At 39.9% G+C, this 16,321-nt stretch overlaps 1 protein-coding gene across 13 annotated transcripts in view; it reads left to right on the top strand.

The window, feature by feature from the left end:
- LOC109926406 (solute carrier family 28 member 3-like) overlaps positions 1 to 16,321 on the top strand; it is a 184,823-nt gene that overhangs the window by 151,548 nt on the left and 16,954 nt on the right. For 5 of the 13 annotated variants that reach the window (XM_048595196.1, XM_048595195.1, XM_048595193.1 and 2 more), the window contains 2 exons: positions 1,946 to 2,027; positions 9,213 to 9,311. The exons of 1 other annotated variant lie outside the window; for it this stretch is intronic. In XM_048595196.1, the coding sequence (XP_048451153.1) occupies positions 1,946 to 2,027; positions 9,213 to 9,311 (181 nt within the window). Of the gene's footprint in view, positions 1 to 1,945; positions 2,028 to 3,187; positions 3,445 to 9,212; positions 9,312 to 9,435; positions 9,483 to 10,047; positions 10,140 to 16,321 lie in introns of those variants that run through there. 7 more of the 13 variants (XM_048595191.1, XM_048595192.1, XR_007261777.1 and 4 more) reach the window with 6 other exon arrangements.

Below are 16,321 nucleotides of genomic sequence, written 5' to 3'. Positions count from 1 at the left end.
AAGGAAATCCCAAAGTCTTCTATAAGCACATCAACTGTAAAAGAAGGAGTAGGGCTGTTTATGGACCAAAAAGAGGGATTTATACTGAGAGACATGGGACATGACTGAGGTGTTAAATGATTGCTTTGCATTCATCCTTAATTCTGAGGCAGATGCCCAGACCATGGTGACAGAGGAGGAAACTCTGTCACTAGAAGGTTTAGAATTGATAAGGAGGAGGTGTTGGATAAGCTGGATAAGGCACTGACCAAATGAGATGCATCAAAGGATACTGAAGGAAGTGAGTAGAAATTGCAAAGGCACTGGCAATTAACTTTCAATCTTCCTTGGACTTGGGGGAGGTACTGCTAGAGGTTTGGAGAATGTTAAACATTATTACTTTGTTCAAAAATACTGTAAGATTCACCCAGCAATTATAGACCAGTGTGTTTGATGTTGGTGGTGTAGAAGCTTTTAGAAACAAGTATTCTGGATAGAATTAATATAACATGGGGAAATATGGATTGATTCAGAAGAATCAGTGTGGATTTATTAAGGGGAATTTGTCTGTCTAACTTACTGGAGTTTTTTGAGGAGCTAACAGAGGGTTGAGAATGCTAGTGCTGTTGATGTGGCATACACAGACTTCCAAAAGTGTGTGATTTGGTACTACACAGCAGACTTGAGGAAATTTACGGGCATGGAATAAAAGAGGCGTAGAAATATGGATACAAAATTGGTTGAGGCATGGGAAACAGAGAGTAACAGTTAATGAGCATTTTTCAGGCTGGAAGGAAGTTTATAGTGGTATTCCCAAGGGGCCGGGATTGGGGCCCTTGATTTTCTGATATATGTAAATAATCTCAGTGTAGGGGACAATTTCAAAGTTTTTGGATAACCTTAAACTTGGGAGAATTGTAAATGGTGAAGAAGAAAGTGTGGATTTGATAAAGGTCATAGACAATTTGTCGGAATGGGTGGATAGATGGCGGATGAACTTCAATGCAGAAAAAGTGTGAGGTGATGCACTTTCAAAGTACGTGGGGAGACAGTACAAAATCAAGTGTGTTATTCTAAACAATGTGCAGGAGCAGAGAAACCCCAAGGTATATGCACATAAATTGTTAAAGGTGGCAGTTTTCTAGGCTTTATAAATAGAGAGCAAGAGCAGGGACATTATGATAAACTTATAAAAGACACACATTAGACATAATCTGGAGTGTTATGTACATGTTCTGGGTGTGACAGTGTAGAAAGAATGAAAGAATGTGAATATATTGGAGAGAGTGCAATAGAGGTTAAGGGAATGGTCCCAGGAATGAGACACTTCATTTATGAGGAAAAATTGGAAAAGTGGAACTGCTTGTCTTGGAGAGGAGAAGGCCAAGAGGAGATTTGATAAACACTGTCAAAAACATAAGGCGTCTGGACAGAATGATTATAGAGAAACTGTTCCCACTTGTAAACAGATTGGGAATTAAAGGGCAGGGTTTTAAAGTGTTTTGCAAACGAAGCTTATATGAAGTGAAGAAAAAATATTCACACAGCGAGTTCTTAGGGTATGGAATGGACTGGCTGAATTATGATGGAGCATGGATAAGTTTGGGCATTCTAAAGGGCCTTGGACAATTATTTAAATAGAAACAATATGCCGTGTTGCGAAAAAATGCAGGAGGGTAATACTAAGCTAAAATGCTGAGACAGCCAGCCATGTGTGGCTGAATTACTACTTCTAACCAAAGACCATTTGGCATTGCGTTTTATAATATTTGTATAATACATGAATCAATGAACTCAACAATATTTTTTTACTTCTCTCTTTTAGTTTTAAATCTTTTCCTCAAAAAGTTAGTTCAATTTTGCAAACTCAAATCAATTTTATTTTGTATCAGTAAATTCAAGTACAGGATCAGAAATTTTTCTGAATAATCACATATTCAGTCTCTTTACTCTGGCTTTTTCCTAGGCCCGTTCCGAAGCTATTGCTACATATGCCCTCTGTGGATTTGCTAATTTTGGTTCTGTTGGCGTTGTTATCGGAGGACTGTGTAAGCTTTTTACTTGGTGTTAATGTTTATCGCAAAAATATTAAGTCCTTTAAATCTATTAGGCTATAAAATTAGACACAGTGTTTGAACAAATCAATTTCACTCGATATTTTTAGAGCAGACATTACATTCTGAAGTATGAGGCTATGAGGTAAATTGTATGAATTTACCTGGCGCAGAACTTAAAATTACTGTGACAGACATGTGACTTATAATATGTATTTAAAGAAGACAGCAACAAGGAATGTCTAGTTTGAAAATATATCCATATACTGATATTCATTCTTGCACCATGATCATTATAAAACTATTTCCTATTTCTTCACTTTTTAGAAGCCCCTTAATTCCACATAGTTTCAGAATTCAACAATACTTTGCTTCCCAATATTGTGAATTTCACTTGTTCTACTTTCTGTTGTCAAGTTTCTAAATCCCTTACTTTTCCAACAGACCTTGTTTCTGTCTTTATAATTTACCCCCTGTTGTTACTGCTTTCAGTATGGTTTGTATGTTCTTGCTTGTAGTACTAAGGTAAGAATTTCGAAGCTTCTTCAAAATGGTGTTGTAATGCAATGGGGATAATCTTGGTATAATGGTGCTTTATTGTAGATTCCTTCTCCACTTCAGTAACACCACTTTACTCCTGCAACTGTTCTGTGCATCTTACTTTTTAAATGAGGTTTGCATCATACTGCCGTATATTTACTTGTGCAATTACTATTGTGATTGTGCAATTACTATTCTCGTAATGTAATTATGAGAAATATCTGAGAATGCTGGATGTGGAGAATACCATGGGTCCTGACAATATCCTAGAAGTAAGGCTTGAAGATATGTGCTCCAGAACTAGCTGCTTTTCTTGACAAACTGTTCCAGTAAAGCTACAACATTGGCATCCACCCGACAATGTGGAAAATTGCCCAAGCGTGTCCTCTCCACAAATTTACTTTGTTATTATTATTATTTTGTTCAATTACTGTCCCGTCAGCCTATCGTCAATCATCAATGCAGTGATTGAAGGTGTTCTCTGCAGTGCTGTCAACTGACTGTGACTCATCCATAACCTGCTCACTGATGCTCAGTTGAGTGTTCCAGCAGGGTGGTTTGGTGCTTAACTTTATTACTATGTACAAACATGGGCATTAACTGTATTCCAGAAGTAAAGGGAGAGTGACGGCGCTTGACATCAAGAAAACATTTTACTGAATGTGGCATCAAGGAGGAGCCCTTGCCAACCTATGTCATTGAAGCTCAGGGAAAACCTCCCTCTGTGGCCAAAGTCATACCTAACAAATGAAGATGACTGTGTTTGTTGGATGCTCAACATCTTAGCCCATGGACATTGCTACAGGAGTTCTTTAGTTCTGGGCCAGCTTTCTTCTGCTTGAATCATTAATAATCTTACCTCTGTTATAAGGTCAGAAATGAAGATGCTTGTTGATTGCTCAATATTTAATTCCATTCACAATCCCTTAGATAATAAGAAACCATACCCAGGTTTAGTAAGATTAGGACAAAATTCTCTCTTTAGTTGATAAATGACCAGTAACATGTGCACCACGCATGCCAGGCAATGACCTTCAGTATCAGGAACAAAAACAAAGTTGCTGGAAAAGCTCAGCAGGTCTGGCAGTATCTGTGGAGGAGAAAACAGAGTTAACATTTCGGGTCCGGTGACCCTTCCTCAGAACTGTTCTCCCTCAGAACAGCAACTTTGTTTTTGTTCCTGATTTACAGCATCTGCAGTGCTTTTGGTTTTTACCTTCAGTATCAGCCTTTGTTCAGTGGGTAGTACTCCTGCCTCTGACTCACAAATGTTTGAGTTCAAGTTCCACTTCAGGACATGAGCACAAAGATCAAGAGTGACTATAAGTTCAGTACTGAGGGAGGTTTAGATTATGAGACGTGCTATCTTTTGGACGAGGTGTTAAACCGAGGTCCCACCTACCCTTTCAGGTGGATGTAAAAGATCCCATGACATTATTTCACTTTATTTTAATGAAGAGCAGAGGAGTCCTGGTGACCTGGTTAATATTTGTTCCTCAGTCAATTTTAGATGAAAACAGATTATCTAGTCTTTATCTAATTTTGGAAGATATTTACTACAGTGTGACAATGGCACACTTCTTAACTATATCATTGACTGTAAACTTCTTTCGAGACATTCAGCAGTTGTGAAAAGTGCTGTACAAATACAAGTCTTTCCTATTTCTTATCTCTAACAAAACAGAGTGAAAAACATTACAATCATTAAATTCTTCACCATAGACATCCATGGATTGTCCTTGATCAGAAGTTTAACGTATGAATACTTCCCCAGAGGGATAAAAATAAAACGGCAAACAAAAAGTCATACTTTGAAAGGAATATTTTAGGCATATTGGACCTACATTGTGAAACGCATAGTATTTGTCATTGATATGTTTTACTGGTTTGTCCTTCTTGATTGGCTATGATTGAACATCTCAGACACTGAGCCTGGGATTTAATGCTAGCAATGGTGGTAGTCTACACTGTTAGGAGAACTGGTGGAAGCCCCCCGTCACTTCCGTGGCAGAGGCCTGAAATGGTTTTACCTGTGCACACAGTCAAGCTTTAGTAGTGTGCGATTCTGTCACTGAAAGGTGACAACGAATTAAAGGGTGATAACTTTGGGGCGGCACGGTGGCTCAGTGGTTAGCCCTGCTGCCTCACAGCACCAGGGACCTGGGTTCGATTCTAACCTTGGGTGACTGTCTGTGTGGAGTTTGCACATCCTCCCCATGTTTGCGTGGGTTTCCTCTGAGTGCTCTGGTTTCCTCCCACAGTCCAAAGATGTGCAGGCTAGGTGGATTGGCTATGCTAAATTGCCTGTAGTGTTCAGGATGTATATATTAGATGGGTTATAGGGGGATGGGTCTGGGCGGGATGCTCCGAGGGTCGGTGTGGACTTGTTGGGCCGTAGGGCCTGTTTCCACACTGTAGGGATTCTATGATGATGAACTCTCCAATACCATTGGTGCCACCAGGAACTGTGGCTACTACCAGTGCTGTGCCTGAGTATTGCTGCAGGATCATTGGACACTGAGGAGTGAGGGTCCCTGGGTGTGGGAATGGAGGGGTTTAGTGGTGGTATTAGTGGGGAGGGTTCAAGGTCAGTGGCAAGGGTGGTAGGGGCAGGGGTGGGTGGCTTTTAGCAGCAGAGGCTTTTCCCAATGCTTAGGCCCCTTTGTTGAGCATGAAGTGCCTGACCAGAGTGTATGTTTCTCCCTTTTCCCTTATTCTTCCCTGAGCAGCCTTTGAAAGGAACCAGAGAATGATACAATTCACATTGAATCTTTGGGCTATTATTAATTTTTGGTGTGCTCAGGGATAATTGGCCTCAAGTGGCAGATTATCGAGACAAATTGACATCACACTACATTAAGTGAGATTCCCAACATTATTTGGAGACGGTTTTCCCAATACGAGAATCTAATGCTGGTTTTCCCACTCGATTTCAGTTTTAATTTTGCTGATTAGGTAATAATAATTTAGTTTCATTTGAAAATACTTCATAAACGTTGAAACCGCATCCACCACATCCCCAGGAAGTTCATTCCACGTGCGAACCACCCTCTGTGTAAAAAAAATTTGTCTCTTGTGTCTTTTTTAAATCTCTCTCCTCTCACCTTAAAAATGTACCCCCTAGTCTTGAATCCCCCATCCTAGGGAAAAGACAACTACTGTTAACTCTACCTATACCTTTCATTATTTTATAAACTTCTTTCAGGCCACCTCTCAATCTCTTATGCTCTAGTGGAAAAAGGTCCCAGCCTATCCAGCCTTTCTTTATAACACAAACCTTCCATACCGGGCAACATCCTGGTAAATTTCTTCTGAACCCTCTCCAGCTTAATTTCCTTCCTATAACTGGGCTGCCAGAACTGGACACAGTATTCCAAAAATTGCTTCACCAGTGTTCTGTACATCCTTAACATGGCTTTCCAACTCCTATGCTCAAAGGACTGAGCAATGAAGGCAAGCGTGCCAGATGTCTTTTTAACCACACTGCCTATATGTGATGCAAACTTCAAAGAATTATATACCTGCAATCCTAGGTTCCTCTGTTCTACAACACTACCCAGGGCTCTACCATTAATTGTATAAGCCTTACCCTTGTTTGTTGAACCAGAATGCAATACCTTGCATTTATCCAGATTGAACTCCATCTGCTATTTTTCAGCCCATTGACCCATTTGATCAAGATCCCTGTGTAATCTTAAGAAAACATTCTTCACTGTCTACTATGCTACCAATATTGGTGTCGTCCAAAACTTACTAACCATGCCTTCTATATTCTGATCCAAATCATTTATCTAAATGACAAACAAAAGAGGACCCAGAACTGAACCCTGTGGAACACTGCTGGTCACAGGCCTCCAGTTCGAAAAGCAACCCTCCATTATTACTCTCTGTCTCCTGTCATTAAGCCAATTACGCATCCAATTGGCAAGATCAACCTGAATCCCAAGTGACTTAACTTTACTAGTTAGTGTACCTGGATAAAAACATTAATAGGAAAGGTTTGGAAGGATATGGTCTAGGAGCAGGCAGGTGGGATTAGTTTAGTTTGGGATTATGTTTGGCATGGACTGGTTGAACCAAAGGGTCTGTTTCTGTACTGTACGATGCCATGACTCTATAATGCAAATAGACTTACTGCAAGAGGTTTATTTGATTATTAGTTTCTCATTATACCCTTACCCATGTATATATGCAAATATAAAGCTTTGCTATTTCGATGTTCATTGTCCTTTCTGTTAGAATAATACATTTTTTGGGGCCGCTTAAGCTTGACATAGCTTAGGATGAGGTTGTTGATTTGCTTGCCGAGCTGGCTTGTTCTCATTCAGACATTTCGTCACCATACTAGGTGACATCATTAGTGGAACCTCCGATGAGGCGGTGTTCTTCTACTCCGCTTGGAATTTATACTGTTTGATCCATTATGGTGAGTAGTGTCATTTCCAGTTTTGATCTGTACGGGTTTGTATATGGGTCACCAAGAAACACGATCACTTCTCACTGGTCTCAATACACATGGACAAAGAAGGACACAAATTTGACTGGGACAACACATCCATAATAGCACAAGCCAAACAGAGACATGCCAGGGAATTCCGGGAGGCCTGGCATTCCAACCGGAACTCCATCAACAAACTTGTTGAACTGGACCCGATATACAAACCACTGAAAAACAGAACCAGAAGTGATGCCAACTACCCCAGCAAACCAAGGCATATAAATAGCAAGCGGGACAGAACACCAATGCTTCACCAGAGGCGCACTGTTAATGTTACCTAGCAGGGTGATGAAACATCTGCAGTCAAACACACTGGCTCAGCAAGCAAGTCTACAACGTCATTCACAACCCGAGCTAGAAATCTTCTCAAAAAAACCCCAAATATATTTTTCAACTTGTAGAGAGAAAGCAGTGAAGTGTGAAATGCATGAATTGCTCAAATGCATTTCTCAGTTGCCAGTTATATTGTTTCGTTTACTGAAACTACAATTTCTAATGAGTCATTTGATAAAGGTAGCAAGTATTTGAGATGAATATATCAGATGATCCCTGTTAAGATTCTTGTTGAGACTAGTGTTAGCAATGCTAATCTGTGTAGTAGTTGATAAGACAGCTAGCCTTAAAATTTCTGCTCTTAGGGGGAAAAAAAAATCAGCATTGTGCCCGCTGTCCATTCCTGATTGCTTACTAATGATCACATGGACAGAGTCCATATGTTTAGTAATGAGACACATTCTCCCAAACTGCCTACTTCCTGTGGATGAGGAAATGCTGTTAGAGGAACAGTGTGACTTTAAGCCTTCCAAATGATCCTCCAAAGTAATCTCTGTTGTAAGAAAATTCTAAGAAAAATGTCCAAAATATCATGAGAAACATTTTATTGTTTTGCTTATATTGATGAATGCATTTGATTCACTAAATTGTGAAGTTTTTTGAACTGTGTTCCAACAGTTTTGATATCCAAGAAACTTTACAATCCTGCATTTTACTTCAAGACAATAGGAATGTAACTTTATTGAGTGGGATATCTGATTGCCTTCAAATCTGGATTGGTATTGAGCTAGTCTTTGTGGTAGCCCCCATAGTATTTGCAGTCTACCTGACAATGGCTATTCAGCTCATTAACAATCAACTACCAGTGTTTTCAGTATTAAATACCGACTAGATGGACAACCTTAACCTCCGACATCTATATTCTGAAATTTAAATTGACAGATCTACAGTTTTTGGATGATTTCCTCACTCTGCACCAGATTTGCAAGTGCCTCTCAGTTTCTTCAATTCTACTTACACAAAATTTGGTCCATCTGTCAACATTACCAAAGCAAAAGTAATATCAACCCATTTCTGTCAGCTTAATATTCCATCTCCCGTTTAAGGAGAGACTGGAATATTTTAACCTTCCTTTACCTTGGGATCCAGCATTGATGAGATGCTTCATTGCAGCATCAATTATGCCAGCTCAATATTCCAAAACCTACTGCAAGTCAACAAACGCTCTAATGTTTTGAGCAGTCATCATCACCTGACTCCTCTACTGCAGTGAGACCTGCCTGTGTGTTAGCAGCAGATAAAAACAGTTGAAAAATCATCAGCAGTAGCTCCACTACATAATTTGGATTCTATGGGAGGACCATCAAAATAGCACTGGTGCCCTTTCTGAAACAATCTCCACATGAATTCGAGCAATACTTCTGCAAAATTCACTCTGGACTGGGCACTACGTCCATATGGCTGAAAAGCATTTTCTTTGCTAGGTCTTATGTTTCCAACTCTCAATGACCAAAGTTCCAGGGGACGTCAGAGAAAATGCTACAAATATTCTCTGATTCTTTCCTTGTATCACAGCAGTGTCGACTTACTGATTAGGAGGAGTTTGTTACCACCCATTCAGAATGGTGACAACTGGTCTACCAAGCTGTAACATGCTTTGAGAGTTATAATATATTGATAAATATTTTATTCAAATATTTTACTAAATTTTTTTTACAACAAGTATTGGCAACCACTGACAACAATCTCAGACAGGTTTGATTAACATTAATTACAGTATATATACATATCTCAACTATATCAATTTATATGTTTATCAATTCTTTTGTTTATTGATCTCTATGTTTATCAATTTGATTTCTTGATAGCATCTTTGGCTCCAGAAAGACTGCATGACATAGCAAGCGTCAGTATTCGGGCTCTCATCGCTGGTACTGTTGCCAGCTTCATGACCGCCTGCATTGCAGGTATAAATTGCACATTATTTCTAATATACATAATTTTCTGCAGAAGGGCAATGAATGGTGTCCACTGTTAGTTGAACATATGGTGTCCATTTAATCTAGCGATATTTTGTGCCCCAAATTACAGTGCAAATTGATAACATTGCAGTGAAGAAATGAACCTAAGTGAATGAGGTAAGCAACAACTTTTCATTCTAGCTACTGTGGGTAAGAATCTCCTCATCCTGCTTTATGTTGTCTCTTCAACCTTAATAAAGCAACTTTAATCTTCACGTATACTCAACAAATCAAATTCGCGAAGGTAGACTGGAAGATGAGTTTATGAAATGATGTCACAATAGTTTCCTGGAATAGTACGTAGTCGAACCAAGCCGCGATAATACCTACCATTTATAACAATGTGTAATGAGGCAGGTTTGATTAATCATTTCAAAACAAAAGACGCCCTGGGACAAAGCAATCATAATCTATTTGAATTCCATATTAAATTTGAAAGCAATATAATTCAGTCATGCACAAGAATTTTAAAATTATACAAAGCCAACTACATTGGTATGAAAGGAGACTTCAATGAGCAAAGTACTGCAGATACTGGGAATCTAACATAAAAACAAAGTGCTGGAGATGCTCAGCAGCTCTGGCAGCATCTGTGGAGAGAGAAAAAGTTAACCAGAACGCTGGTTTGGGTTCTGAAGAAGAGACAAATTGGACTCAATGTTAACTATTTGTGTCTCCACAGATACTTCCTTCACATGCTGTGTGTCTTCAGAATAGAAGGTCCATATTGTGTGTCAAAAAGTAAAAGTTAACCAAACAGTTAACAGGAGTGAGAAATGTAAGATAAATAAAATCAACAATGAAATGGATCAGAGAAATGTAAGTAACTTAATGTCAACAAATCCCTAAGAGCAGATGACCTGCATCCAAGAATTTTAAAAGAACTAGCTGAAAAGATAATGCGCCAGTTAGGATTTTCCAAAATTCCTTGGGTTCTGGAATGGTACTAATGGATTAGATGTTGACAGATGCAACTCTGCTTTGCAAAAATGAGATAGAGATAAAACTAGGAACTACAGACCAGGTCGTCCAACATCAGTCGTCATGAAAATGCTGGAATCTGTTGTTAAACTCTTAGCAGTGCATTCAGCAAATTGTGTTATGATCAGACAAAGTACACATGGTTTATGAAGCAGAAATTGTACTTTCCAAATTTATTTCAGTTGTTTGAGCATTGGGTGAACAAAAAGGAAGCCTTTTATTCAAGTATACTTGTATTTCCAGGTGCATTTGAAAAGATGTGGGCAGCACAGTGGCTCAGTAGTTAGCACTGCTGCCTCACAGTGCCAGGGAGACCCTCAGGTGACTGTCTGGCTGTGTGGAGTTTGCACATTTTCCCTGTGTCTGCATGGGTTTCCACCAGGTGCTCTGGTTTCCTCCCACAGTCCAAAGATGTACGTGCTAGGTGGATTGGCCATGCTAAATTGCCCATAGTGTTCAGGGCTGTGTAGATTAGGTGGGTATAGTGGGGTGGGTCTGGGTGGGATGCTTTGAGGTTCGGTGTGGACTTGTTGGGCCGAAGGGCCTGTTTCCACACTGTAGGGATTCTGTGATTCTGAAAAGAGGTTAATTTGCAAGATGAAGGATCGTAGAGTTGGGAGTAGAACATTATTTATTGGACTGAAAGCGGAGATTAGGAATAAATTGTCATTTTCCAGTTGGCATGTTGTGTCCAATAGAGTTATACATGGTCAGCGCTAGGGCCTTCGCTTTGTGTGATCCAAAGTGAAGACCATGAATGCAAAGAGCAATGACAGTGTAAAATCTGGATGGTGACATTGGGAACGTGATGGACGTGGCTCTGTGCCTGCTGCAGAATCTGGTGACCAGGGCCTGAAACTTGTCTGCGCTCCTGCTAATTACCCTAAGTCTCATTTGGCTACCTTCTGGAAATAGGCCTAGGTGGAGCTGACTCCTCCAACTCCTGGAGAAATCTCAGTGACTGTTGAAAGCTTTTAAGCATCTATTAACATCATTTAAGGCAGCTGCTTACAAACATAAGAACATAAGAACTAGGAGCAGGAGTAGGCCATCTGGCCCCTCGAGCCTCCCGCACCATTTAATAAGATCATGGCTGATCTTTTTGAGACTCAGCTCCACTTACCCGCCCACTCACCATAACCCTTAATTTCTTTACTGTTCAAAAATTTATCTAGCCTTGCCTTAAAACATTCAGCGAGGATGTAATGTCCCAAACATGTAATTGTAAAGGATGCCCTGAGGAACACACTAGTGGCCACTGAAATTGCAATGTGTTTTTACATTGGCGAGGTCATTGGCTAAAAAACCTTGATTGGGTACAAAGTCTGGAATGAATCAACATTTCATAAATGAATGAATAATATTTCAAATTAAATAAAACCATTACTAGGGCTTACACAGGGAAACAACCTGTAAAGTGCAGGAACACAGAATGAGACCATAAGAAGAGCTGGAACACAGAATGCGGGTAGTATGAAGATCTGGAATACAAAGCAGTGATAGCTTAATGAACAGGAACATAAAATGGCTGCATTGTGAAGAGCAGAACCTCAATGGTGGCGATGTAATGAGTGGGAATATAGAATGGAGGCAGTATAAGGAACAGAAAGACAACAGAGGCCATGTAAAGAGCAAGACCACAGAATGGGGTAAAAGCAAGAACATTGAGGCAATAGTTTAAAGATTGAAACTACAGTATATGAAAATAAATCTAAATCTGAGGGAAGAATGTAAGTGAATGGTTGCTGAGTGTTTTTCCATTTCTTTAAGCTACAACATTTGTTCAAATTGGGTGCTGGGAAATTAGAATTTTAAGTGGTTAGCATAACAGTAAGTGAAGTAATATGAACACAGCGATTTTGAATTTATATATTAAAATGAATAGATGAAAGCAGGGTACTAATTAGTTTGTTGAAGAGGCATCAGAGGGCTTTTTTTTAACATAATGTATGAGCATTGGCAAAGATCTGTCGCTCGGGTTGTGGATGAGGTTGTTGACTTGCTCGCCGAGCTGGCTTGTTTTTGTTCAGACGTTTCATCACCATGCTAGGTGACATCATCAGTGGAGCCTCCGATGAAACGATGTTATTCTACTCCGCTTGGAATTTATACTGTCCGGTCCGTTATTGAGAGTACTGTCATTTCCGGTTTTGATCTGTTTGGGTTTATATATGGGGTCCAATTCTATATGTTTGTTGATTGAAGTATGGATGGAGAACCATGCCTGTAGGAATTCCCGTGCATGTCTATAGTTGGCTTGGGCTACCAAGGTTACTCTGTCCCAGTTAAACTGATGGCCTTCGTTGTCTGAATGTACACATATTAAGGAGAGTTCATCGTGCTGTTTTGCTGCTAGCTGATGTTCGTGTATTCTGATGGCTAGTTTTCTTCCTGTCTGTCCAAGAAAATGTTTGTGGCAGTCGTTGCATGGTATTTTGTAAACCACGTTCATTCTGTATGTTGTGGGAATGGGGTCTTTAATCCTTGTAAGTGTTGGTCTTAGAGTGGCTGTGGGCTTGTGGGCCACCATGATTCCTAGTGGTCTTAGGAGTCTTGTCAGTTCCAATATATTCCTGATGTAGGGAAGTATGGTAAGTGTGTTAGGTCATACTGTATCCTCCTGTTGTCTGTTATGTAGGCATCTGCGGATGAAGTTGCGGGGATATCCATTTAGGGCGAGGATCTTGTATAAGTCTTCTTCTTCCTGGCGTAATTCTAGAGTGTTGCAGTGTGTCCTGGCCCATTTAAATAGTATCCTAATGCAGCTCTGTTTGTGGATGTTGGGGTGGTTGTTGTGGGAGTTGAGGATTTAATCTGTATGGGTTGCTTTTCTGTATACTGAGGTTTGGAACTCACCGTTTGTCAGTCGTTCTACCTTTACGTCCAGAAATGGAAAATGATTGTTGGTTTCTTCTTCCCTTGTGAATTTAATCCCTGTGAATATGCTGTTGATGAGGTGGTGGGTCTCTTCTAATTTGTTGCATTTAATGATGACAAATGTGTCATCTACGTACCAGATCCACAGTTTAAGTATGATGTAGGGGAGGGTAGTGTGTTCTAGTCTTTGCATGACTGCTTCTGCGATGAGTCTTGAGATGGGTGACCCCATTGGTGTACATTGATCTGTTTGTATATTTGACCATTAAAGACGAAGTGTGTGGTGAGGCAGAGATCTAGTAATTTTAGTATGTTGTCCTTGCTGATGAACCCCAATGTCATCAGGCTCCACTGATGATGTCACCTAGCATCGTGACGAAACATCTGAACAAAAACAAGCCAGTTCAGCAAGCAAGTCAACAACCTCATAATGTATGAGCATCTAAGACTTGTCGCTTGCAATTCTTGCACTGTGTGGAACTTCAGAATACGTCACTGTCTTAGGTACCAAGTATGTCAGAACTGTCTCCAGCTGCTTTAGCCTGACCGCAATGAGCTTGAGGAGCAGCTGGAGTTAGTGCATAGCATCAGGAAGGATGATAGTTTCCTGGATTGAATGTTCTGAGAAATGGTGACCCCAGAGCCAGTGAGAGTTTAGGATAGTAGATGGATAACCAAATGAAAGAAGCAGGAAATGCAGCAGTCCTCAGGGTATGTGCGCCACTTTCAATAGATTTTCAGTAAGTGATTCCTCAGTTAATGTTGTTGTTACATTCCTGGAATGTACAATATTACATGAAACAACATTAAACAAGTCAGAATTTTCCTGTTTTAACACACATAAAAGTTTAAGTTGTTACGTGCGACCTTCCCCACAAAAAGACATGCAAACATTATATTCTAAGTTAATGTATTTTACATTGATAAATTCCTATGTTTGTAACAAAATAACTTCTAAAATAAGTTTAAGAAATTAAAAGAAATATGCTAACTCTTTCTATTGAACTCTAGTCACCAAATCTCCAGATCACTGGCTCTCCAGTTCTTCAATCGTCTAGTTCATTGTCTTTCCTACTTACTGACTTCACATTGCTGATCCTTCCACTTATAGATCTGCCTGAATGCCAACTCCACTCTCATTGAAACAATTTCTCACAATACCTCCCATTTCCTGCGTCTCCTGTTTCTCTTGCCTGAACCGTCACTGTGAGCAAGGACTCAAGAGCTCAGCAATAAGGCAGAGAGTGAACAGCTCTGAGCAAGAATAGCTTCAGTTGATAAAGAGGAAGATTCTAACAAAATATTGGTAGAAATTGAGGTAGTAGAAACCAAGCATTGGGTAGAAATTGAGACAGAAGAGATACTCGAATGGTCATTATATTTATGGCAGATGAGTTACCTGGGCTAGATGATTTGTATCTTAGCTTACTGAGTGCAGTGAGGATGGATATAAGGGAAATGTTTACCATAATATTAGGCCCCTTTCGGAATACTGTGTTCAATTCTGACCTCCCTGCTATAGGAAGGGTGTTGTGAAGCTTGAAAGGATTCAGAAAAGGTTTTCAAGGATGTTGCCAGGGTTGGAGGATTTGAGCTATAGGGTGAGGCTGTATAGGCTGGGGCTATTTTCCCTGGAGCATTGAGGCTGAAGGATGACCTTATAGAAGTTTATAAAATCGTGTGGAGCATGGATAGGGAGAATAGCCAAGGTCTTTTCCCCAGGGTATGGAGTCCAAAACTGGAGGGAATAGGTTTGAGGTGAGAGGGGAAAGATTTAAAAGGGACCTAAGGGGCAACTTTTTCACAGAGGGTGGTGCATATGTGGGATGAGCTGCCATGTGGGTGGAGGCTGGTACAATTACAACATTTAAAAGGCAGAACGATGGGTATATGAATAAGTAGGGTTTAGAGTGATGTAAGCCAAATGCTGGCAAATGTGACTAGATTAATTTAGGATATCTGGTCACCATGGATGAGTTGGACCAAAGGGTCTGTTTCCATGCTGTACAGCTCTACGACTCTATGACATATTCAAAGAGTGGTTGGAACTCAAAATGGTACCGTGTAGGTATAGCAAGGACTTTATCCTTATGAAGAAAGGACCAGCAAAGATCAAAATGAGAAAAAGAATCAACAAATCTGACTTATTGAATTGTTGTGGAACGTTGCTGCTAGAACACTCTGTGTACCTCAGCACTTGCCTTATCACAGCAGAGTATTGTGCAACTGTGTGGCAGAGGTCAACATAAAAGCAAAGGTCATCTTATGGACCCACAATTGATTGCAATAATGCACATCATTACCGGAATCTTCCACTCAACACCCCTTTTCTCACTTCTTGTCATCAGAAACATATGGAAACTAACAAAAAAAAAATCCAAAAACTGGTTGACATCATTTGTGCTGCTTATAATTTACCATTCAAAGGTGACGTGTTCCAACATACCCATGTCCTGTCTTCCATCTTGAAACCCAATATAGAACAATCTTCTTGAGATAGAACTATCAGCAGATATATCCTTTAGATTAATGAGTGAGAAGCACAGGAAGTCACACCCTAAGTTCCTTGTGACAAACCCCATTTGTTGAATTAAATGCTTAGAGCTACCATGGTAAGAGTGATCTTTTTTAAACACATTCAGAAGATGCCAGGTCCCTGAACAGTTATTCTTCACAGTTGGGTGCCTCCATACAAATCCCTTGTGCACTTACAGAGAGACAGAAACAGTGTTGCACATTACTGAGGTTTCTGCTTTACAGACTAAATGGCAGATTAAATACCTTAAACTCGCCATGTGAGGATGTTATCATTTTGTTCTGGGGATTTTCATTTGCTAAATAATTAAAATTTAGGACTGGAATGAAGAAATACTTTTCACGCAAAGGGTTATGATTTTTTGGAATTCTCTTCTGCAGAGGGTTTTCAATGCTTCGTCATTGAGAATATAAGACGGAGATTTTTGTTCTGTCAAGAAATTAAGGAATATGGACAGTAAGCAGGAATTTGGAGTTTAAGGCTATTGATCAACCATGATTGTATTGAATGATGGTACAGGATCGAAGTGTGCAGTGGTCTATTTGTATTTCTTCTTTGGTCC

Source organism: Rhincodon typus, chromosome 3, assembly GCF_021869965.1.
Source record: "Rhincodon typus isolate 14 chromosome 3, sRhiTyp1.1, whole genome shotgun sequence".
Taxonomy (NCBI): Eukaryota; Metazoa; Chordata; class Chondrichthyes; order Orectolobiformes; family Rhincodontidae; genus Rhincodon; species Rhincodon typus.
The sequence above is the reverse complement of the archived record's forward strand: the minus strand, read 5'-3'. Positions and strand labels throughout refer to the sequence as shown.